Genomic DNA, 24,582 nt, shown 5'->3' on the forward strand with positions numbered 1-24,582 from the left:
GCCAGATGTTTTGACGTCACCACTTAGAGATAAAATACGCATACCCTAGCAGGGGCTGTATGAATTTTTCACTTTCGACTGTCTCTCCGCGTTCAGTCTAGCTAATTTAGGACGTCGAAATGTGTTTTTATGTCCTTCAGCACTGCTCAGAAAGATAAGAGGAATGCGCAGTTCTCATATGTAAAGCGAGGCCCAGTCAAGTGAGCTTGTACTACCCAAAATAACAGCCCCACCATTTGTAGAAAGCTTGAGCACTGTACAGCGCTGTACAGCTGTACGACTTGCACTTCTTATCACTTGTATCTCGCTCTGCATTAACAATTCTCCCTTATGTACTCTACTTTAGTACTCTGACAAGTCATAAATTTCTTAAGCGTCCAGATGAGACATTCCTTATGGATATTACGCGCTTAAACTTTTGTGCAAGTCTTTTTTAAACACAATTTTGATAACAGACGTGAAAATAAGCCTTTTGAAGAGACACTGAATGAAAAAAATAATGTGCCTAAATAAAGCACGTATACCGCAAAAATAATTTGACAAAAGGCCATCTATTTTGTGCGCAATATTTAAGCCAGAAGGCACAATTAAGGCGAAGTTCACTTCCCGCTCTAAGACCCACTCACGGATCAGAGGCCTCGTCTATTACTACTTGCTCGGCTTCGCTGCTCATCCGATCGTGTGCAGGAGCCTATTCTCTCCCTGTCACTGCATCCGGTGCATCTAGTCTGTCGTCTGGATAGTCGTGCGAGCAGACGCACGGCAGCTTCCTGCATCTTGTGCTATTGCACCACCGTCTGCAACGCCATCAAGACGAGACCATGAAAGTGGCACTCTATCTATCCATCGTGCCAAGCTGCAATTCACTACGAGCGTCTTTCGGCGCCTGTCGACGTCCACTAAAATGGTACGAAGAGACAAAGAATTATTTTAAAGAAATAATACTGCAGACCTTTTATGTTTTTTTTTTTTGTTCAAAATCAGGGTGGCCAGATGCGGCCGAGAGAGCAAGCAGAGAGTCGTCCCCAACCAAGCCCCCAAAAAAGCGGCGTGACCTTTGTTAAAAATCCCAAAACAATCGGAAGTTCAATAAATGTACATATTCTTAAAAAATAGTTTATTAAATGCCGAATTCGAAGTTCCCGCGCGATCGGCGCCGGTGCCTTGACGTCGAAAATTGCGGAGACCTGAGAGTCCCCTTTCCTGTCACCACTCCCTGCTGTTGCCATGGCGACCCAAAGCGAGGAGGAAAGGAGCGAGCGCCGGCTAGCGCCGGCGTTGCGGCGGACCGGTTTTGAGCGGTGTCGCCTGTTTTCCGTTGGAGGATACAAATCCAGGAGACGGCACCACAACGAACTCCCGATTTTTGGTATTTCAAAAAGAAGGGCCGTAGTGCGTTCGCAATTGCGTTAAAAAACATGTTTTAGGATTGCCGTCATTAAATGTTATAAAGATACCGCCTACAAAGCTTCTAAATTTCCTGATTTTTGACGTCACCGATCAAAAGAAGCGAGGAGGCGAGGGGCGGGAAAATCAAACGCCAAAAATAAAAAGGCGCGCGTGCGCGCGGGAAAATTTTTTTTCGCGATGCGGTTTTTTTTGCGTGTCTATGGCGGCAACTTGCATCGTTTTAGACAATAAAAATAAATACGACCTTTGGGGTGTCAGTGCCCCTTTAATAATGAAATGAGAAAGAGAACTTGCTCAAGTGCGAAGGCAAATACTCAGCGTGCCATACCACTATCCACAGAGCTGATAGTGGCATGGCACGCTGAGTAGCATGCCAGCTTGAGCTCCAGTTCTCGTATCGTTCTTGAAGGCGACGACTTGGTGAAGCCCATGGTAGTCAAACGTGCACTGGAAAGTAGCCGAGAGTTCCTCAGGTGTTTTTCTGTTGCCATGTGCTGAACGAGGTCGGCATGATGAGCGCGGAACTCGCACTTGCACAGTGCTTTTTTGTCGTCTTCGGTGTCTGGTCACAGCCAGTCCTGAAGCTGTCCATGTCGTATTACACCTGAGACTGCGGTGGAAGAAATCGGAAGAACTTTCAGTGGAAGGAACAAACACAGAGAACGTCTCAAACACAGCTCACACACAGCAAACAGAGCTGTGTTTGAGACGTTCTCTGTGTCTGTTCCTTCCACTGAACGTTCTTCCGATTTCTTCCACCGCAGTCTCAGGTGTAATACGACATGATTAGCTACCACCAGCTCGCCTGCACACTCACCGTCTTTTCACCTGAAGCTGTGTTTCCTTTTCCCACTCTTTACAATATATTTTGCCATACTTTGACCACTTCGAAGCCATTTTGCGCAAAATACAATGGCAACTAGACACCATGACCGCTACTGCCGACTGGCAAGATGGACAAGTTGCCAAAATATTTGTGAATGGATAGTAATATTTTTGTACTTTGTGACAGACGGTGGCTTGCGCCACCTAACCGCTGCGCCAAACGGTCACGCTGTTTTTCGCGTTTTTGACGACAAACGCGCTGTCAGTGAGCACGACGAGCACTAAAATAACAATATTTGCAGGATAAACGGGAATAAGCCCAAAAAACTCGACAAGCGGCTGGAAAAATCTACCAGCGACTCAGTGAAAAAAGAAGCCCAAATGCGCTTATAATAAGCGGAACTGGCCACCCTGTTCAAAATGCTTTCTTGCATAGCGTCCGCTACAGGATTCATTAGTGTCACGACACACATTTAAAATGTGAACTAAAGATATTCCCTACGAGTTACCGTCTTAACGCTTCTCCCACATGACCTAGCACGTGGTAGCAGAAGCAGACGAACGACGCGAGAAGGAGAGGTCACTTGCGGGCCGTAGCAGAACGGTGAGGGTCGGGACGGGAGAGAAAGGCGAGATTGGGATTAAGGCGCGTAACTACACTTTGAAAATGCTTGAAGGTCGAGACTCTACTGTTATAATGATATATTTACAATGATTTACTTTACACTAGTGAGAAGACATTAAATAATGGCAGTTGTGTTGATCCAGGCTTTGCCGCTTCCTCTTCTGTTGCGCGTCGTCCGTAAGGAAAGGAGCCTCTTTCTAACATTACGCCCCCCGGGACAAAACGGAGACTCGCAGTTTGATATTCTAAGTAAGGTTTCAGTCGGAGGACGTGCACAGCGTGTGCTCGCGTGTGCCACTTATCCTTAGAATGCTGGACAGATTCCACGACGTAATTGACGTCACATGTTCGAGTGAAAAAGCGATAAGAACCACAACAGCGGGGTAGGGATATCTCAGCACGTCCAGCTCGACGTTCTGGTGTCAAGATCAAAAATATGTGACCTGGGGAATATAACACTTTGCCGTGCGTGCTGTCGTAATGGGAACATTGCTGTTCTTGGGAGTCCAGAGCAGGGAGCCGTTACAATTGTCTGGCCTCTTCAGCACGTCGTATTGTGTCCGATGCGTGCTCTGTAAGCCTAGCTTTGGGGCTGTAGTGGAAAAAGTGTCGAACATGAGGGTGGGCTCACGGCCAAAATAAGACAGAAGGGAGAGTCGCTGGTGGTGTCATGGCGTGACGAATTTTAAGCGAAAGTTACGTAAGCTAGTGCTCAGTCCTATTTTCAGTGGTGACAGCAGATGTACATAGCAAGCATGTCGGCTAGTGTCCGAATAACATCATTGAAAGAAACCCTGTGACTGGGACAAATAAAAAAACCAAGAGCACGACACAGAATCTCGAACGCAGCTTAATTTATCCACAGGAGAACGTCAATAGATACCCCTCCTCACGAAAACACGAACAAAGAAAGAAAGAGGGAAAGAGACAACCCCAGGGACGTAGACAGAGAGACACCATCCCAACATAGACAGAAACACCGCCCTGAAACAAGACCGGTTCCCAAGGACCTGAGCGATAAGCTTCCTCGGGGCCGTGAGAGCCAGCCCACACATAAAATAAGCTCCCCCGCCCTGCCTGCCGAGCCAGCCCACACATATTTTATGTGTGGGCCGGCTCGCGGGCTCGCTGGGCTGGAAGGATAGGGGGCCCTATTGAAAAATCCGGCGAAAACTTCCAGTGACATACGGTGGAGACGGGTTAATTTCCACTCATTTTCACCAGAAACCAGCCTAGTTTACCAGTTCTTTTGTGGAAATATTACCGGCCGCCACCTCCAGTAACCAGATTTCGCTGGACCTTTTACCGGAGCCACTTACGGTTAAAATCCGGGAAAAACCTCCAGTTAGATTCGGTGAAAACGGGTTAATTTCCACTCATTTTCACCAGAAACCAGCGAAGCCACTTTCGCTGGAAGTTATATACCAGAGCCACTTTCGATTACCCGCCGCTAGAATCCTACCGGAAACCACTCTCGTTTGCCGGACACCGAACATCACTGGAAGCCGACGCAGGGCGAACGGCTAAAGTCAAGGAAGCCTAGACGAGCGGGGGGATTGTGTTTGTAATGAAGGCCGCCAATGCAGCGGCATTCTCGTGAGTGGGTGTTTAAGCTCGAAACGACGTTGCAATTCTGCAGGAAGTGCGTGCAGCGAACTGCTTTGACGATCCAAAATGGAGGGCACTTTCACCCGTTTTCATCCCAAACCAGTTTACTATGTCGTTAGTAGATTGTTTGCCGGCAAACAGATTTCACTGGAATGTCACCGGCCGCCCCTTTCGTATACCACGCAGACGACCCGGTTTTCCTAGAAATCTTACCCGAAACGGGTGACTCGCTTCCCTGTTTACCGACCGTCACTCGAAGCCGACGCGAGGGGAGGGGGAAGCCAGACGAGCCGGAGACTGGGCGTGTAATTATGGTGCCTCGCACCAAAAACGAGTCCCCACGCACCCTCTCTCCCTCGCATTGGGTCCGTGGGGAAAATGCAAGAGGGTCGTTTGTTGACTTATTTTTTTTAAAGAAAACCGGTTTCTTTGTCCGTCAACGAGCAGCGGCCGGCCAGGAGCGAACGCTGAGTCTCGGCTTCTCGTTCCATGTGTGCGACCTGTATCTTCCAAAGCAGCTGGGTGTTGTTAAGAATGGAATCTTCGGCGACCTTCTTCCGAGTTTCAACGCTGCGGAAACGAGTCAAGACGAGTCCGGGACCGTCGCCCGCTTGTCAGGGCCTGCGCGAAACGAGTCCCGACGAGTCCGGGACCGTCGCCTGCGTGACGGGGCCTGCGGCTACAAGTCTCAACGCGCCCGTGACGTTAACGGGACGTGTGTGTGTGTGTGGTGGTTGGTGCGCTCGGGAAAGGGAGAGAGGCATGGCCTAACTGCGGATAACTTTGGCTACGTCGCACTGGTCGGCGAACTTTGCTGCATCGCACTTGACGGCGGGTTGCTGCATCGCACTGGCTGCCCTGGCGAGGAGTGAGGGAGAAACGGACCCTATATAAGGCGGAGCGCGAGGCTGCTCCGTTGTTCTCTCGGATTTGACGACTGTATCGCTACCATGTAATTAAACCGTTCGTTACGTTACCAAGTCTCCCACCTCCACTGAACCCCTGGGTTCCCCACTTCGGGGAATGGACGTCGTCTCGAGCCAGGAATCTTCCGGACGTGCGGCCTAAACCCCGCCTCGAACAATTGGTTGGCAGCGGTTGGGATCGGACCATGCGACATCGTGCTACATCTGTGGGTGAGCGTTTGGACTTTGCTTTGAGATTCGCCAGGCTTCAGATTATGGGTAATTAATTTTGAACTGCTGGGAATCCTTAGTTTGGACTCGTGCGCTAGGTTTTTGTACGACCTCGCGACAAGTTTTAGAACAAAGCCAAAGCTAAGAAGCAGCGATCATGGATCTAATGAGGTTACTGAGAACAGATTTACTCTGTTTATGTGAAGAATTGGGTGTGGAGGTGGAGCAAAAGATGAAGAAATCTGAGATCAGTAAAGCAATTTCAGAGAGCGCGGAAGCAGAGGATATTAAAATTGCGTGGGAATTACTTCAGAACGCTAAAAGTGAGGCTGCAGCAAGAGAGGAACGAGCGCAGGCTGCAGCAAGAGAGGAACGAGCGCAGGCTGCAGCGAAAGAGGAACGAGAACAGGAGCAGGCTGCAGCAAGAGAGGAACGAGCGCAGGCTGCAGCGAGAGAGGAACGAGCGCAGGCTGCAGCGGCAGAGGAACGAGCGCTAAAAAGGCTAGAGCTCGAAATTGAACAACAGCGATTAAACTCGCAGAACAGTAGAGTTGGGGCTCCTGTACGAGCCAGTGAGGCCGAGTCGTATCAAATGAAGAAGCTCCTGCAGCCGTTTAAAGTTGGGGAAGACGTGGGCCTATTCTTAGTTAACTTTGAGAGGACATGTGAGAAGTTGAGCTTCGCCCCAGAAACGTGGCCGCAACGGCTTTTGACTTTGTTGCCCTGTGAGGCTGCAGAGGTTGTCGCGCGCCTTAGTACTAGAGACGCGGACGACTACGACAAGGTGAAGTCGAGCCTTTTGAAGCGGTATCGCCTTTCTGCCGAGGCGTTCCGTCAAAGGTTTAGAAACGCATCCAAAAAGAGCAGCGAGGGCTACTCGGAATTCGCGTACGCGCTTAAAACCAACTTGATAGAATGGTTGAAGAGCGAGGAAGTATACGAAAGCCGCGACAAGGTAGTCGAGTGTGTGTGCCTCGAACAGTTCTTTCGTAGCATTCCGCAGTCAGTCAAGCTCTGGGTGCAGGATAGGGTGGGAGTCGACTCTGTCGAAAGGGCCGCTGAGCTAGCCGAAGAGTACGCGACGCGTAGAAAGCTGAGCGGAGAGGAAAGCGAACCAGGCCGGAGCGATCGCGCTGTACGTAAGCCCTTCCAACACCAACAGGGAAACGGCTCGCGAGATAAAAAGTCCGAGAAGCCCGAAACAGAAAAAAAGGTCCCCGAAAAGAAAGCAGATCACTCGAACGGAGACGAGGCGCAGAAAAACCAAAGAAAGCAGTTCGAGGCAAGGAAGCCGCTCCTGTGCTACAACTGTCAGGAGCCGGGGCACATAGCGGCCAGATGTAACAAACCGCGGGTTGTGTTCTCGTACGTGAACGGTAGTGACGAGAACCTGAAGCTTCTTCGTCCCTATCTTCACGAGCTCCAGGTAAACGGAAAGCCGTGCAGGGTGCTTCGGGACAGTGCAGCGACGATGAACGTTGTTCATCCGTCGTATGTAACTGCATCCGACTTTACTGGAGAGGTAGCTTGGATCAAGCAGGTGTTCGAAGAGCACAGTGTCTGTCTGCCTATGGCGAGAGTAAAGATAACTGGCCCGTTCGGAGAACTAGTGACAGAGGCGGCTGTCTCGCAAACAGTCCCGTCGGAGTATCCCTATTTGTTCTCTAACCGGTCAGATTTCTTGCTGCGCGAAAGGGGTCAACAGCTGGGAGAAGGACTGGTTCAGGCGTTGACGAGGTCCAAATCGCGTCAGCTTGCCCCTTTGTTGACCAGTAAGCCAGAGCCAGAAGCAGCTAAAGGGGAGCAAGCACTCCCAGAGTTGGAGGCAGAGAAACGGGATGAGGGGGACCAGGTTGTAGAACAGCCCGACCTCGTAGCACCAGAAAGCGTACGAGGCCCCAACGCGTCGGCGCAGGAGGCGGAGGAAGACAGGGTCGTTGAGGGGTCTCTCTTAGCTCCGACCTCACGTAATTTTGATCGCCTGTTGCGGGTGGTCCGAGCGTCTCTGACAGCCGAGCAGAAGAGCGACCCTAGCCTGTCAAGATTGCACGATACAGCCAAGGAGGGTATTGCTAGGGCCAATGTAACGGTGCATGAAAAAGACGGATTGTTGTATCGGCACTACAAGGACCGCAAAGGTAGGGTCTTAGATCAGTTGGTTGTTCCGACAAAGTACCGTGATGACCTTCTGAGTCTTTGCCACGGAAATTGCTGGTCAGGTCATCTAGGTGTGAACAAAACGAAAGAAAGGTTGCTGGGAGAGTATTACTGGCCGGGGTGCTTCAAAGACGTAGAGCGCTACGTAAAGTCGTGTGATGCATGCTAGCGAGTCGGGAAACCGGGAGAGAAATGGAAAGCTCCATTAAAACTCGTCCCGCTGATCTCGGAGCCATTTCGTCGACTTGTGATCGACACAGTTGGCCCATTGCCCAGAACTAAGTCAGGCTATAAGTACCTGCTCACCATGATCTGCCCGGCAACCAAATTTCCAGACGCGATTCCTCTGAAGGAACTCAGCTCGTCGGAGATAGTCGACGCTCTGTTGACGGTTTTCGCGCGGATCGGATTTCCCGCGGAAATTCAGGCTGACCAGGGCACAGTTTTCACAAGCGCATTAACGACCACGTTTTTGCAGAGGTGTGGGGTGAGGCTGATACACAGTTCCGTGTATCACCCTCAGTCCAACAGCGTGGAGAAATGGCACTCTGTGCTCAAGAGAGTGTTACGCGCGTTGTGTCACGAACACAAAGAGGACTGGGAAAGCTGTCTCCCAGCAACTATGTTCGCTCTGAGAACTGTGCCTCATGAAGCCACTGGTTTCACGCCGGCCGAGTTGGTCTACGGGAGAGCCCTTCGCTCTCCGCTTCGAATGCTGAGAGAAATGTGGGAAGGGACGGGAGAAAACCAAACGGTTGTAGACTATGTGTTGGAGTTGCTGGAACGGCTAAGTGTTACGCGTGAACTAGTGGACAAAAACATGAAAGCGGCTCAAGAAACCGCTAAAGTGTACTATGACAGGAACGCACGACTCCGAACCTTTGAGGTTGGTGATCGTGTAATGATTCTTAGAACGGCGCGAAAGAACAAACTTGAAGTTCACTGGGAGGGGCCCGTAGAGGTCATTGACAAGCTGTCGCAAACTAACTATGCGCTGAAAATGCCAGGACATCGAAAACAGGTGAAAATCTATCACTGCAACCTGACGAAACCGTTCGTTGAAAGACAGGGTGTCGTTAACCTAACGTTAAACATGCCCGAGGAGCTACCTACCGAAATTCCAGAATGGAACGGAATCAGCCCAGGCGCTGAAAGCAGTGTGGATGAAATCATGGCACGTTGCGTGAACGCAGAGCTTCTTGACCAAGCGCAGGTAGATGATCTAAAAGTACTCTTAAACGAGTTTAGCGACACTTTCAGTGATCGACCGGGAAGGACAGACCTCATGACTCATGAGATAGAGCTCATTTCAACCGAGCCAGTCAGGTCCAAGGCGTACAGGGTGTCGCCTCGTCAGAAGGAGATCATCGAGGCTGAGATAAAGCACATGCTGGATCTTGGGGTAATCGAGCCCGCCGAAAGCGACTACGCGTCGCCCTTGATTCGCGTCGAGGCTCCCGGTAAAGACCCCCGGCCATGTGTGGATTACAGGAAGCTAAACGCAATCACAAAGGACCAGCTATATCCTATTCCTAACATTGAGGAGAGGTTAGAAAGGGTAAGCGCCGCGAGGTACATTTCGACACTCGATCTCGTACGCGGTTATTGGCAGGTTCCTTTGTCGGAAAGTGCGAGCCGGTACGCCGCGTTCATTTCTCCGGTGGGGACTTTCCGGCCTCTCGTACTGAGCTTCGGGCTCAAGAACGCGCCATTCAGCTTCTCGAAATTGATGGACAAAGTCCTGAAATGTATGGACGGTTTTGCGCTTCCTTATTTAGATGATGTCGCGATATTTTCCGACACGTGGGAGGAGCATATCGTCCACCTAAGAAGCGTGTTCACTAGGTTGCGTGACGCGGGGCTAACCATGAAGGCCAAAAAGTGCAATCTTGGTTGTTCCCATGTGAGTTACCTGGGTCATGTTGTTGGCCAGGGAACGAGGCGGCCTTCGGAGCTCAAGATTGCTCCGATTGCCGACTTTCCGACACCCCGGACAAAGACTGACATTCGCTCGTTCCTGGGACTCGTCGGGTATTACCAGCGCTACATACCCAACTATTCCCAGGTAGCAAGCCCCTTGACTGATGCACTCCGAAAGGGAGAGCCGGGTAACGTAGTTTGGGACGCGGCGAAGGAAAGCGCGTTTCAAAGTTTAAAGGGGGCGCTGATTTCCGGTCCCGTGCTTCGTGCACCGGATTACGACAAAGAGTTCATAGTGCAATGTGACGCTAGTGACAGAGGGCTGGGAGTGGTGTTAAGTCAGCTGGGAGATGACCAGGAAGAACATCCAATTTTGTACGCTAGTCGTAAACTAACCGTGAGAGAGGAGGCTTACTGCGCCTCTGAAAAGGAGTGCGCTTGTTTGGTGTGGGCGGCACTGAAGTTGTCGTGCTACCTGTATGGGGCGAAGTTCACCTTCGAGACCGATCATTGTCCCCTTACGTGGCTTCGCCAAATGTCGCCCAAAAATGGCCGCTTGCTCCGATGGAGTCTCACTCTCCAGCAATATAACTTCAGCGTCAGGTACAAGAAAGGTAAATTGAACGGCAATGCCGATGGGTTGAGCAGATTTTTCTGATATCACCAAAAACAGTAGGGATATGATCTCAGAGGTTTTCGTCATCCACGGGAATGAGGATCAAAGTGGGGAAACTTCGTTAAAACCCCAAAATGACCTCACAAATTGCGAAGTTTTGTCTTTTTGTATTTTGTTCATAGTGACCTCTTTGGAAAAATGAGTTTTGCTTTGGCGACAGCGGGTCTCGATACCCGAAATCGTCCTAAGGTTTTAAATTGCATTGTTTTGGCAAATTTTGGTAATCCGTAATCCAGTCTGGCGGGTCTCTGGCGGATTCCGAGCGTTTGACTGCGGTGTGGCGTGGTGTTGTGGGGGACGTTTCCGCTGATGCCTCCGTTGTGAGAGGTTTGGGAGTTTGCTTAGTGCTTGCAGCATCTTCTCAAGGCCTACTCCAAGCCCACCTCTTCAGGCGAGCGATAGTATCACCGGCCATTCGAGGTTTCCCTGGCCCCGGAGGGGCTGTTCAGAATGGAATCTTCGGCGACCTTCTTCCGAGTTTCAACGCTGCGGAAACGAGTCAAGACGAGTCCGGGACCGTCGCCCGCTTGTCAGGGCCTGCGCGAAACGAGTCCCGACGAGTCCGGGACCGTCGCCTGCGTGACAGGGCCTGCGGCAACAAGTCTCAACGCGCCCGTGACGTTAGCGGGACGTGTGTGTGTGTGTGGTGGTTGGTGCGCTCGGGAAAGGGAGAGAGGCATGGCCTAACTACGGATAACTTTGGCTACGTCGCACTGGTCGGCGAACTTTGCTGCATCGCACTTGACGGCGGGTTGCTGCATCGCACTGGCTGCCCTGGCGAGGAGTGAGGGAGAAACGGACCCTATATAAGGCGGAGCGCGAGGCTGCTCCGTTGTTCTCTCGGATTTGACGACTGTATCGCTACCATGTAATTAAACCGTTCGTTACGTTACCAAGTCTCCCACCTCCACTGAACCCCTGGGTTCCCCACTTCGGGGAATGGACGTCGTCTCGAGCCAGGAATCTTCTGGACGTGCGGCCTAAACCCCGCCTCGAACAGTGTGCAGATGAAAATAATTTCTTTTTCAGTGACCTGTTTCTTACGCCTCTTTGTCCGTCCGTCTTCAGAAGCATCCGGCGAGCGAAAAAGAATGTGCCCAAGATTTCTCAACGTCGGCGGATGCTCGTTTCGCGCGTTCGTGGCTTTCGCTAAGCGTGCTACTGACGCCTGGTGCGGCGACGGCATCAGGGACGACATCGTGAGTGTGACCGGGATTTCTCAACGGGGGCGGATGTTCGCTCCGCGCGTCCGTAGTTTTAGCTAAACATGCTGCTGACAGTATACCTGTGTGTGTCCGTGTGGTGCACCTGCGCAGTTTTATTAGCGGAACTACCGTGCGTCAGGAATTTACCCAGCGGCATTGTGAGTACCTTGAAAGATATCTTTTGCGGCAAAGAACTTGGCTGTTCCTATTTGGTCTGATTGCTTTTGTCTACAGCTGTGCAAATCGTTTCTCTGGTATCGACCCTGTTAAATAAATACATAGGACCTTCAGGTCTATATGAACTAACCACTTTAATAGTTACCGAATCGTTCAGCATCAGGTAAACATAACCAACCACGTTTCACAGGCTTCCTTCAAAGTGACTTCCGCTAGCGTCCAAAAAAAGAAAGAAAAAACACGGTAAATTCCGGTCAATCTGGCGATCTTCTGGCTTTACTGGAAGTGAAAAAAGTCCCATATTCCAGTAAAATAGATTTTTACTGGAATTAACTTTCGGTAAAAATCCGGTGACATTCTAATAAAATATCTGGTGGTATTCCGGTAAGAATCCGGTGACATTCCAGTAATGCAACCGGTGACATTCCAGTAAACTACGGCATTACTGGAAGTGAAAACAGTCCCATAATTCAGTGAAATAGGCTTTTACTGGAAATGACATTCCGGTGAAAAAATATCTTCTAATCGGGGGCTCCTTGGAGGTTGTCTCTTTCCTATATCCTTTTTTTCCTTCTTTCATGTGGACGGATATTTAATGGTATTGTCCTGTGATTAAACTCAGCTGCGTTTGAGATTCTGGGTCGTGCTGTTCGTTTTTTTTTTTTTTTTGTGTGTCCCAGTCTCAGGTTACCTTTTAATGATGTTCCTAACCAGCTCGCCTGTGTACTTTCCCTCCTTGCACTCCTATTAAGGCGTTCTACCGCCCCCTTTTTTTTGCTGGTGGTAAGCAGTAGTTTCCTTTTAAACAAAAGAAGCGCAAAATTTCGCTCAAAACGCGAGATACAAAGGGCCGTCCCCGGTCAGAAGGAAGTTCTCCAGGCGCTCTGTTCTTAAGAATGATGTCTTCTAGAAAAAAAACAAAAAAAACTTGGCAACATCAACAGGTCTAACGGTCATAAGAGGCTTCGTGGTCGCGGAGTGTGTGGTGTAATCGGCAGCGGCTCCGATCCAGGGGTGACCATCTCAGGAAGTTGGGAATGGCCCAAGAAGATCAACTCCTACGCAGTGGAACGGGTGTTCTGGTGGTTGGCGAAGTTGGAGAAGTCCATTGGGACGTGAAGATGGCGTCTTTCGGCGCTGGCAGAAACCACATGAAGAGACATAGCGCTTCTCAAATCTGTACAGGGTCGGCTAGTAATATCGTCGCTTAACTCAAGCATATGTTCTAACACCTAAGTAGGCGGATGATGAAGCATCATGAAAGTCAGCGAGAAAGATAATTTGTTTGTGTTTAGGTATTCCTAGAAGCGAAGGAAGCTTGGCCGATTGGAAATGTTTGTCTGCGGAGAACGCCGTGTATGATAAAGTACAGGCCACAAGAGGATTTAGTTTTGCTCGTGGTCACATCTTGAAAAATTGCCCGCAGACCTCTATCTTTGCGCTGTTCGTGGCCAATGTCGAGGACGGTTGATACAGAAAGAACATGAATGTCATGGTCATAGTTGATGGGGTGAACCGGGTCCACAGGGTGACGGTAGAGGCACTCTGCGTCCTGGTGGAGCTGTCCAGATTTGTAAATAACGATGAAATTGTACCCTTGGAGTCTAAGGGCCAAACCTCCAAGTCGACCAACAAGGCATGTTGGTTAGTAATGACGGAGGACGGGCGACCGAACAGGTAAGAGCGACATTTTGTGACTGCTCGGACGACAACCAGACACTCTCGGTCAGTGATTCTGTAATTTTTTTCAGCTGAGTAAAGCGCGCGACTAGCGTAAGCAATCATTTGGTTGTGTTTTGCGTGATTTTGAGACAGAATAGCGCCTATTCTGTGGCCACTGGCATCAGTCCGTAAGACCGTAACTTGGCGGTTGTAAAGTCATCACAATGGCCTAAAATGGGGCTGGACGTTAGAGCGATTTTCATGTGTTTGAACGCGTCAGCTTGGCGGGGCTGCTAAATAAAAGTCGCACATATTTTTAGTAGCCCTTTATATTAACCGTGAAATGTATGCAAAATTTTATATAATTCGCTCGAAATATTAACACAGTCCTATAAAGCTTCGTAGGTCTTTAGATGAGCTTGGTTTTGGGAATTCGTAGACAGCTTTAACCTTATCGGGGTGTGGTTGGAAACCATCTTTATCTATTAGATGGCCCAAAATTTTTATGTGACAACTGCAGAAGCGGCAATTTGAAGAGTTCGAATTGCAGACCAGCATTAGGGAAAGTTACCCGGTTCTTCTGCCAAGCGGGTCAGACGGGATGAAAATCTGCTTGAAAACCTAATTGCGTAGTCGAGATAACCAAGACAGGTTGACCATTTTAAGCCTTTCAAAATACAGTCCGTCATTATTTTGAAGATAACGGGGGCGTTGTTAAGACCAAACGGCATAACTTTAAATTCGTAGAGGCCATGTAGAGTTAAAGAAAGCTTTTTTCCTAGACTGATTCGGCGACATTAATTTGCCAGTACACTGGGCAAAGGTCAATGGTAGAAAAATATTCGTCTCCATGCAAACAGTCTGGAATTGCCATGAATGCGTGGAAATAAACTGGCGTTCGTTTGTGAATTTGTTTAGGCGTCAATAGTCGACGGAAATTCTCTATTTCACATCCTTCTTCCGCACTAATGCAACAGGCAACGAACAGGGGTTAGATGAGTGTTGCACAATGCCTTCTGAAAGCATGTTCTTTACTTCTTGTTCTATAACCCAGATTTTGGAAGGGAATGCGGGGTAAGGTTCCTGATTAACGGGTGGCTCGAGTCAGGTATCCATGTGGAGTGTGGTAGATAATGTGCGCAAAGGAGGCGATTTCCTAGATCAAAGACGGCATGGTACTCACAACGTAGATTAAACAGAGCATCTTTTGAAAACCGTCTATGGGGCACACCACGATTTCTAAACCGCTTTGACGTATCCTTTAAAACGCTTTAAGAGGTTTTAGATATTCTTAGAAGTTTTCTAAAAAGTCTGCGTACACTTCAAATATTTCTAAAGGGCTTAAGATACCCTTCATAGTTATTTGTTGTGCCTGTGTATTCTGTTGTTTTTTTTTCTGTAAAAGTACGCCACTCATAAGGACCTTTTTAACGGATCTGTGGGAGATAGCACGTAACCCTTCAGGATATATGCGTCGGAAAAGCAGCTTGGTAATTTTGTATCGGGCGGCGGCGGTGAGAGGACGCTCAGTGCCTGCTTCCCGTCCCCTTGCGTGGGACTTATCTTCTAGAGGAACTCAGTGTACGTATAAACAAGAAGAACTCTCAGTGCCGTCTGTTGCACCTCTTTGCGCGTCCCTCTTCAGAAGCGCACGCAGCAAGCGGAAAAAACACCGGAGACGCTACAGCGACGGCGGCAGGCACGACACCGTGACAGTGCCCAAAATATCTCAAGGGCGGCGGAAGGTGGTTTCGCGTTCGTGGTATTCGCTAAACATGCTACAGACAAACTGCATTTCTGCTTTTTGTGCACCTGCTTGGTTTTGTTAATGAACTACTGTACATCTCAGGAGTTCAGCCCGTGACATTGCGAGAATTTCGAAAGATATTGTTCTACGACAAAGGACTCTCTTCTCCCCATTTGACGTGATCCCTTTGGTCTTCAGCTGCTTGCCCCCGGGTTCAAGTACAGTGGATAGCGATATTTTTTGATATTCGCGAGCAACCACCAAGCAGTGTAGCCCGCGCAGTCTAACGGGCAGCGAGCAAAGCGGTGGAGCGGCAGCGTCGGTGCTCAGACTCGTGGACGCACCCCCAGCGCGCGCTATCTCCCTCCTCGTCCGTCACGTGCATGAAAGAGCGCGCGTAAGATGCGCGCTTGCCGCAATGCCGTTCTCCTATGCGCCGAGGTCAGGACAGTGAGCGCGCATCTGATGAAGCGCACTTCGCTATTAACAGTAATTGTAGCTATAATGCGCGGGGCGGAGAAGGAGGAGGGAGATATCACGTTAGGAGTGGTGCGTCCACATATCTTAGCTGCAACACAGGTTGCTCTTTATCGTCTTTTTGTGTTACAGAATGGATGAACAAATCAATGCACGAAATAAACATACAATAACGTTGTAAACAGCAATTTCGTTCTAGAGTTCACAATCATTTGGATGTCTAAGAGTTGAAGCGCTGAAGGATGCGAAGGGCTGAAGGGTTTGTAAGGCTAAAGGGGCTTCACGGACTGAATGGATTTGAAGTGCTAAGGGGACTGATGGGCTGAAGGAGATGAAAAGCTGAGACGGTCGCGTAACATATCAGGCCTGAAGTGTTATTTTCAACAGGGAAGTTCAGATAACGAGCAGGCAATTCATATGCACATGCAGTCTAGACGTTTTGTGAAGTGGATGTTTTACCTTGATGTATATTTATGAATAATACAATATTGCTATTAATATGAAAGCATTATAAAAAAATAATAGATCATTGTTAGGAAGTCACGAAATTCTGTATAAATGCACACCCTCACTGGACAAATTAGCACAAAAAGCAAATTCGAACCAACTTATGGAGACACGAACACTGGGCAAAAACAGAGAACAAAAAGCAAGTAAATGAGTCACTAGGCTAATAAGCAAGAAAAACACAAAAAGATAGTAAAACAATAGAAAAAAAGTCGAAAAAGGTGCAGTAATGTGATTATGATAGGCAAGCATTTACAATAATAGGCACATATTTGGGTAATCCCAAGGAATGGCTCACCAAAAATAGAATTACCGTAAAGTAGTTTGAATACGTTATCCCGTAATGAGGAAACATCAGAAGATTAAATACATTCACAGGAAAAAAATCAGTTTTTAATTGTGCAAAAGAAAAAGGACTATTTATACTAACTAATCACTGCAGAAAAGCTTTTCAAAAATGCTTATGATAACTTGCAGTACCCCGCTTGAGAAATGAGGTAGCAAATGCTTTTTTGTATCGATAAGTAACCTTTGGTTACAAAATAATTTAAACGTTTATTTATTTCACGGCGGCGCTCCAGAGCCGGTAGTTTGCTCACATCCACCATTAAAGAGGGAGAGCCTGATTTACTTTTTTGCTGTAGGTGTCCTTATTTCTGTATTCTTCAGAATTGTTTCTGTATCCGGGTTTCAGAATCAACTATCATTATCTAGTTTCGTCCAATAAAGTAATTATATACTAGTAGTGTTCCCATGTAGGAGAAGGCTTCAATTTACTTCCAACGAAATAACTCTTTCTGAAGCCCGGCAAGGATCCCTTGCGTATATGGCTGAGCCAATTCAAGATTTATTAATATATTTTTGTGCTAAGATACAATATTTACTTGTGGTAAGACAGATTATTTATTAGTGCTAAAACAAAAGGTTTTGTTGGTTCATTGAATATAAATTATTGTTTTCAACAATTACCTCAATATCCAAAGTATCACACCAAAGGCTTAGGTAACCAAGCGAGTTCTCTAAGTGTTATTCGTCACGAGCAGATACCTTTGAAATAAAACACAATCGTCTGCAAAGACACTAGCATTTCGAAATTGGTTAATAAGTGCGACAATGTCGTTAATTTAAATTACAAACAGCAACGACCCTGGAACACTTCCATTTGGTACGCCAGACGAGACATTCAATATTACTGAGCACCCAACACGAAATAGTAAAATAGTCATATAACGATAAGGTCATGAAGACGGATATATGCTTATACCTGTAAATTTTCCACAGGGTACCAAATAAGATGCCTTATTAAATTTTAGAAAAATTACATCGCTTTGTCAAGTACATATCCAAATATTGGAACTGTAGAAAGTCATTCTCCAGCGGGGTGCTAAGATGTTGTGGGTCCATTGTTCGCGTTGGTGAAGGCGGTAATGTGGTTGGCAATATTAAGTTCCATCTCCTTACACGAAGTGCGTGTGTAGGAGTTGGGCTGAAAGGTATCCAATGCTGTTGGTGACATTATTTAATGACAGATACAGCCATCGCGCCATAATTCAGTCATAGGCAAGGTTACTGAGGATTGGAAATTACCATCAAAGTATTGTTAGAATAGTTGCCGACAGTTATGCATACCGATGCACGAACTGATTGGGAATGCTAACGGGACCATATGAAGCTTTAACCTCTAGACCATAAAAATATTAAGTTTTTATGTAAGAAGGGTGCCATGTTTTCACTGATATTAAACTCGTCACAGTTAGCGAAAACAGAATAAAAAAAAGGATCAAATACAGCAACATTTGTTTTAGGTCAGGAGACTATTCATTGCCGGTCTGAAGGTGGCTGCTACTGCAGAATATTTAATATTATTATCCAAAAAAAGACCTAATTTACGTGTAATATCCCGCGCTCTATCAATTACCTGAGATTAAAAACACAGCCAACCGAGGACAAAATGTTGAAGAACCTCTTAGGGCATATTAAACTGAAATGATTTACACCAGGTTGTTTAAACATATTTTCTTCGGTTAGAAAAGTAATCTTGAAGCCATGGTAATATCTTATCGCGTGCTAGTAGTCAAGAAAGTCGGCAATAGCCTTTTGCTGTGGCGTCTTATCAAAAGCCATGTCGAGGTCTAGAATTATAACGTATTTTTGATGTCAGCTGTTACGCGTTCGCAAAAATGTACGAAGAGAATAGTTTAACGAGAACTGGCCTTAAAATTAAAAGGAACGGGCTTCAATTAAACGTACCCAGGTTATGTTTTCATAACCTAAAAATTCCTTTGGCTAGCTGCTCCGGATTTCATGAGGCTGCGTTTTGTGGAGCCAAATTTCGTGGAACCATATTTTGCGAAGCTGTCACCAGTGATGTGCTATATAGCAACGCGAGCAGTGTTGCATTATGGGACGTCACAGACCTACACACCAATTTCGTTTCTCCGCTAAATTTCACGAAAAAATTTGTTGCATGACATCAGGTCACGTGACGAGAATTTCCACGCTAAATTTACCGACAAAATTAACGTACCCTGAGCTATACTCCAATTAAACTTTCTGGCGAATTTTATTGTGCAAAGTTACGTTACGTGATCTGATGTCACGTGACCCATACGGCAATTTAATTTATCTTCTAGATTTAGTAGGAGTATAAACGTTACGTTACTTCCACACCAGTCCCTCTTTTCGCTAAATTTAGCGAGGAAATTGACGTCACGTGACATGTCATGTGTTCCTAGAACGTTTCTTGTATTCAACGCAATTTCCTAGCAATGTGATATACAATCTTCACTATTTAAGTAGGCGAATTACTTTGGAACCAATGGGCGAGGCGTGCATGGAACATTGCGTAAAAGAAACACTTCGAAACAAATTCTGACAAAGAAAAACGTCACAATTATATTTCATTAGAGGTGTTGTAATACCGAGATGAATCGAATAACGAAGTGTCATACGTAGCTTTAACGCTGTTGAGAAAGCTGGTTGTCGTAGCTTTCCGTTCCACCGTGAAAGTTAAGAATGGCGCAGTGCAATTCAAGTCCAACAGGCACTCCCTAAATTTCATGATACAATAGGACATTGCAGCCTAAAGCCGAAAGAAACGACAATCAGTGACAGGGTTTGGATTTTTCAAAAGTAAATTACACTCGGGATTGGTGTCAACAGAAATAAAAACAGTAAGCATATAATCACAAGACTCTCCTTCGTGATTCCACTATAAACACGCTTGTTTCAGTTCACGCGCGTCCGGGATTCGTAACGCGAAACATCAAGCACTTTATTTTGTGTTTAAATGAGTCAACCAAATTTCTTTTCATAATTTTTGTCAAGTTCAGTGTAGTTGTTTGCTTGAAACTTTAGTGTCAAATGTTTAATCGTCTCGGACCTATCTGCAAAAAGCTATCAGGCAGGTCGCATAGAAAGCAAATGCTCTAAATTCGGTTTCCCAACCGAAAATTGCAGTGTTTATTAATGCCGCACAAAGTATTTAATGATTTGTCGGAATAAAGTACAAAGCTTGCAACATGTTACTAAACTTGACATAGTGTTACACTTTTTGTTCTTTAATTTTTATTGGCACGAGAACTATAGTTCTCAGTACTTGTATTCTTCCACACTATCAAGCAAGGCAATTTTAGTTCAGTAGTTTGCCAAAATGATAGAAAAAGACTATCTATTCTACGTTTGGTTGAAAAGAAGTCAGCCAGATGTCGTCTGGCTGTCATGTTTCCCTGTTTCTTCTACTTTTGGGTTTTTCAAGGTTTTTTCACACCCAGTCTCAGGCGTTTTAACAAGAGGGCAGTCTCTTTGGTATATGAATATCATTTATCAGTCCTCGGTGACATCATGCCGTGATCTGATGTTTCTGTGATACCACGATTTCAGATTGCACGTGTCCTTATGATGCAACCAGACGTAGCAGCGGGAAAGCATGCGACCTCCTGACGTGAACTCAGGTCGGGTGTAGTCAGGGTGACATGACGTCACAGTGTAACGTCCCGCTCTGGCGCCATGTAACGTGACGGTACGATGTCACGCCATGGTGTCACCTAACGTCACTGTGTCATCAAACGTTTGGTAACGTGAAGTCACTATGTCAAAAAATGGTGTCACAATAAAGGGTGACTCCGGTCAAACGTCCAAACAAGTAAATAAATAATATCAAGTTGCGGGACTACGTACGAGCACTCACAAAAATATCACACCAATGAGAAACCCCGATCCAACCGAAAAACGATATTGAAAAAACGATTACCGCCACTTTATCAGCAGGCATTTAGAGGGTTGGCTTCTTGTCAAGCAAACTAACGTCTTTTTTGTTTCCAAGGCGGTTTTTCGTTCATAAGGCTACATCGTTCACCGTGATTTTCTGTTTTCTTTTTTGCCATCCAAGAGGACGATTTCTGTTCGCTCAGTTTTGATTTAGAGGCCCTAGCTCATAAAGTGTTCTTTGGCGATCGTGCCCGAAGATGATTGACTCCCCGCTCCCTGAAGCGCGCCGTGGGTGCCGAAGGTGGCATTCACTGGCGGCCATAGTTTCCCACGTTCCCCATCAGCGCGAGCGTAAGATTAGCTTCCCCAACGCTCCTGTAACGGGCATTGCACACGTCCAACATTGTTGTCCTTCTCAGAAGACAAATGGGAGCTCATTTTGAGCCAGCCTTCGTCATGGCACACTCTCTTTTCGGCCCGAAACTTTATAAATGTGGGTTATTATTATCTGAAGATAATTTATATCTACAAAGCAAAGCTGTAAATCACGAGTAGCATCTTCTCTAACTGATCGCGACCACTGTTAAGACAAAGCCAAACGTGCGCTTGGCGGTACCGCAATACGAACTTTGAGTCACACGATATCCGTGTAGCTGGTCACAAGGGTTGGCATCATGCTCGAGCCGGTAGTTTCGGTCTCGCCACATTCGGCCGAAACAAAATTGTGGGATAGCATATCTACAGAAATAAAGACTGCGTCGAGAAAAAAATGGCACCTCGTACTTCAGAGAAACTACAATCACTAAAAACTGACGTAACGCTAAAAAAAGATTACCCTAGCTACCTTTTAAGTCAATGCCACGTGACGTCATGGTGTTGCGTAAATTTGTGGTGTCATATGACCTCGTGTCGTAATGGGACGTCACAGCGTGCACCAATGAAGGCTCGGCACGGATTTGTCGCCAACTATGATGAGTCGGCATTTTGGTGGCGAGCCTAGAGAAGGCTAGTAATGGTGGCTCTCAATCGGCTTATCTTGCATAAAGTTTGTTGTACTTAAAAATACTATTAGGAGTTTTCGGTGGCCCTGTCAAGGGATCCGTACTAAATATTGAAACCCCATAGATGTGCCTGAAAATGAATAGATATTCTGAGTATTCACTCACGTCTTTTTTGTACTCCGCGTATGTTTTGCTGATGTTCTGATGAGGGTACACGATGGCTTTGGTGTCCCCGAAGGCGTCTGCCGCTCTGTCTATCAGATCTCCCGTAGTCCAGGTTAGCAGCGGCTCTTTTCCGGGATTGTGAAAGTAGCTGAGCTTGGAGAGATCCCTGTGCGCAGACGAAGAAAAAACATTTTAATGACAGAAGTGCACGCAAAGCAAAAAACATCCAATCAGTTTTAAAATCAATACTTTCAACTTTCGTTTTGCGTTTTCTTTTTTTTGTACTGCAGGTACTCAAACCCCTATTATATCTCTGTTTTCGCTGAAGAGGTCCATCATATTTCTCTTCAACAAATTCAGGGAAGTAATTTACTTCATATTCGGGCAAACAAAATACATAAGAACATTTTACTACCGACTTCCCTTCTTTCAAAAAACGAGATCACCAAACTTGCCGAAGCCAACAGAGGACGTGTTGTCAGATGACTGAAGAAGCGATCGATGAAACTGGTGGCGTTGTTTCCCGATATAAGCAGCGAGCAGAGGACGCACTGGGTTGACTGCTTGCTGCAGCTATCGGGAGACGGTGTTACAAGTTACATTTCGCTAGTTCGGTCGAGGACATGCGCCTTTTATTTCGAGAAGTTTGTCGGTCTCACTTTTTTGGGGAATCGAATGTGGCTTGGCCATTTTACAAGTTAAAATTCACTATATAAATGCACGCTCGGTTTATGGTGGAACTTTCTATAAGCAAGAGCCGATTTTCAGGCTGGTTCTACAGCGTAAGGCCTACTGTGGGCACTTTTTATTTTTTATATTTGTTTCCGCGCGTATCCGTCAAACGTCATTTGGGACTCTGCGAGGCCGCAAATGCCTACGACACTCTCAGGTGCTGCGTTTGAAGGCACCCACCCGTGGTGGGAGTTGCCGGCAGCAGGCGGCACCACACCACTTCTGCCATCTTTTTTTCAAAAAGCCCACAACGTGTATCGCATCAAGCGCGGTTCGAGGCTATGTTCCACGCGTCTCCCGGGTTCTCTTTCCAACTGCTCAGGATGGTAGATCTGCCACCTCGCGACGATTTCGTGTCGCTTGATCAAAAGGTTGCTTCGTTCTCTCCGCTCGTGCCTAAAACCGACGATGCCGATGTCGCTACTTGGCGGAGCCGACGATGCGTTACTTTTCTACAGCGCAGCGCTTGGAACGGTAGCATAACGCCTGTGGGGTGGAGCATTTCTCAAGTTATTAATATATGACTGACTACAGAGTTACCTAATAACGTATGTAGTTGTTTGCGTGCAGAATTACTGATGAATATATAGTATTACATCTAATTTCACTACTTGGAGCGTATTAGTAGTCTGCTAGAATGCGACCTGGTAGTAGCTGGCATGGACGATAAATGTCCTCGCAGCTAAAAAATAATGGACAATAAAAATTAGTAGACTATTACCCTACCTCAGCGGTTACCCTTTAACCACGGGTATGCGAAAGCATTGTTAGCAATTCAATACAAGCATACACTAGATATCCGGCCGCCATCGCCACAGTGGAGTCCAACCGAAGTCACACTTAAGTGCGGTTACGGGCTTCCGTGTAACTGCAGCAAAGAACCTTATCAGCATTATTGTACCGCACTGATATCCCCTAATCCATGTAATTTTAATCCAACGATCCTTTCATGCTGCGAACATGAGCCACTCAACATTCGTTTGCTTCATCAATAACTAAGCATTTTTTTTTAAATATTAAATTGAAATTGTGACATTGTCTACTTTAATCAATATATTTCCAAAGTTTATATTCACAGGTGCTTCTAAAACCATACAGCGGCTTATTTATTACATTGAGCGTTTAGAAAAATTGCAAAAATTCAAATCACAAAAAAAAAAATCAATTTTTTTTTTCTGAGTCTCTGAAATTGAAACTTTGTTGCATCAATTTTCACAAGTTGTCGGACTTACCGTTCACAATTATGTTTCTTGCTGGTTATTCTGGTCATACAGCGTAAAGGATTGACCACGGCCCTAGCGCGAATCGAAAGCATCTTGACTGCAAGCTTTACAAGCAAGGAGTGGTCTGATTCATGTGCAATGCCGGTATATATAGTGCGCGAGAACGAGGCATGCGCGGTTCACGTGAACCTATGACACGATGCATAGCGCAGGGTGCAAGGGAAGGAATGCTTTCGCTGCAGCTGTACTTTACCCCGTCTGTGCTAACAAAATTCCTCCTGCCTGTGTTACATATACATATATATATATATACACCTTCCGCTCGATCTACAACATTGGTTGCATTTAGTTTGGTTTATTTTATATCTTGACAACAAACCTTTACGCTACATCTATTAATTTATTAAGTTTTATTTGAATATCTTCAAGACCCGAAGACGTTACAGAAGGGAGTGGTAATAAAAAAATATGAAATCGGCACAGAGGCAATACAAAAAAGAAGGCGGATTCATATGTCAGAACTGAGTTTGAATGGCAGATTTAAACTAGAGTAGATCTGTTATGGTGGCGATCGATGTGGTCAGGTGGTTCCATTCGTTGATTGTTTTAGGAATAAATGAAAATAGTACATTTTTAGTCCACCTAAGGCTGGGAGGAAGAAACACGACGACGTCTCAAACACAGCTAACCACTTTATTCAATTCTCCCTCCTTTTATACATCCTGAACTCAAACTCTTCACCATAAAAAACACTCCCCACAATGGCTCCAAGGGGAAACGCCCTGACTTCGAAGCCACGCTAATCTTAAAAAGAATAATAACGAATTACTTTGAACTAACAAAACGTACACACACATCAAAACATCGGCCGAAGAAACATTCTTTTACCTCGCAGCCACCATTATATTTGCAAAAAACGAACAAGCCAACCACACGGAACCGACTGCACTTCGAACCCATCAATCTGTTCCATGTTTTTTAACGTACGCATACAAACGGAACAAGATCATGACAAAGGAGGTACCTCTTGCGAAAAACACAAGACATCTTCAATTCATACTCACAGAAAAACTTTCGCCCTGTCACTAAGAAGCATAGACGCCTGGCTTATGCAATTGCC

General features: G+C 46.5%; 2 protein-coding genes across 2 annotated transcripts in view; one reads left to right on the forward strand and one right to left on the reverse strand.

Moving 5' to 3' along the window:
- The window catches only part of LOC120836260 (putative acyl-CoA synthetase YngI), a 155,158-nt gene extending 131,604 nt beyond the window's left edge, over positions 1-23,554 (reverse strand). The window contains exons 1-2 of the mRNA XM_040217904.3: positions 23,472-23,554; positions 21,508-21,673 (exon numbers count right to left, since the gene is read on the reverse strand). Of these exons, the coding sequence (XP_040073838.1) occupies positions 21,508-21,673; positions 23,472-23,554 (249 nt within the window). The remainder of the gene's footprint in view (positions 1-21,507; positions 21,674-23,471) is intronic.
- Positions 6,414-9,215, forward strand: LOC121047939. Its single transcript, XM_040503673.2, has one exon. The coding sequence runs from the start codon at positions 7,076-7,078 to the stop codon at positions 7,928-7,930; it is 855 nt and encodes a 284-aa protein (XP_040359607.1). The 5' UTR covers positions 6,414-7,075; the 3' UTR covers positions 7,931-9,215.
- Positions 23,555-24,582: the final 1,028 nt, after the last annotated feature.

The sequence above is a fragment of the Ixodes scapularis genome, unplaced genomic scaffold (genome assembly GCF_016920785.2).
Source record: "Ixodes scapularis isolate PalLabHiFi unplaced genomic scaffold, ASM1692078v2 PGA_scaffold4__175_contigs__length_147842914, whole genome shotgun sequence".
NCBI classification, from domain to species: Eukaryota; Metazoa; Arthropoda; class Arachnida; order Ixodida; family Ixodidae; genus Ixodes; species Ixodes scapularis.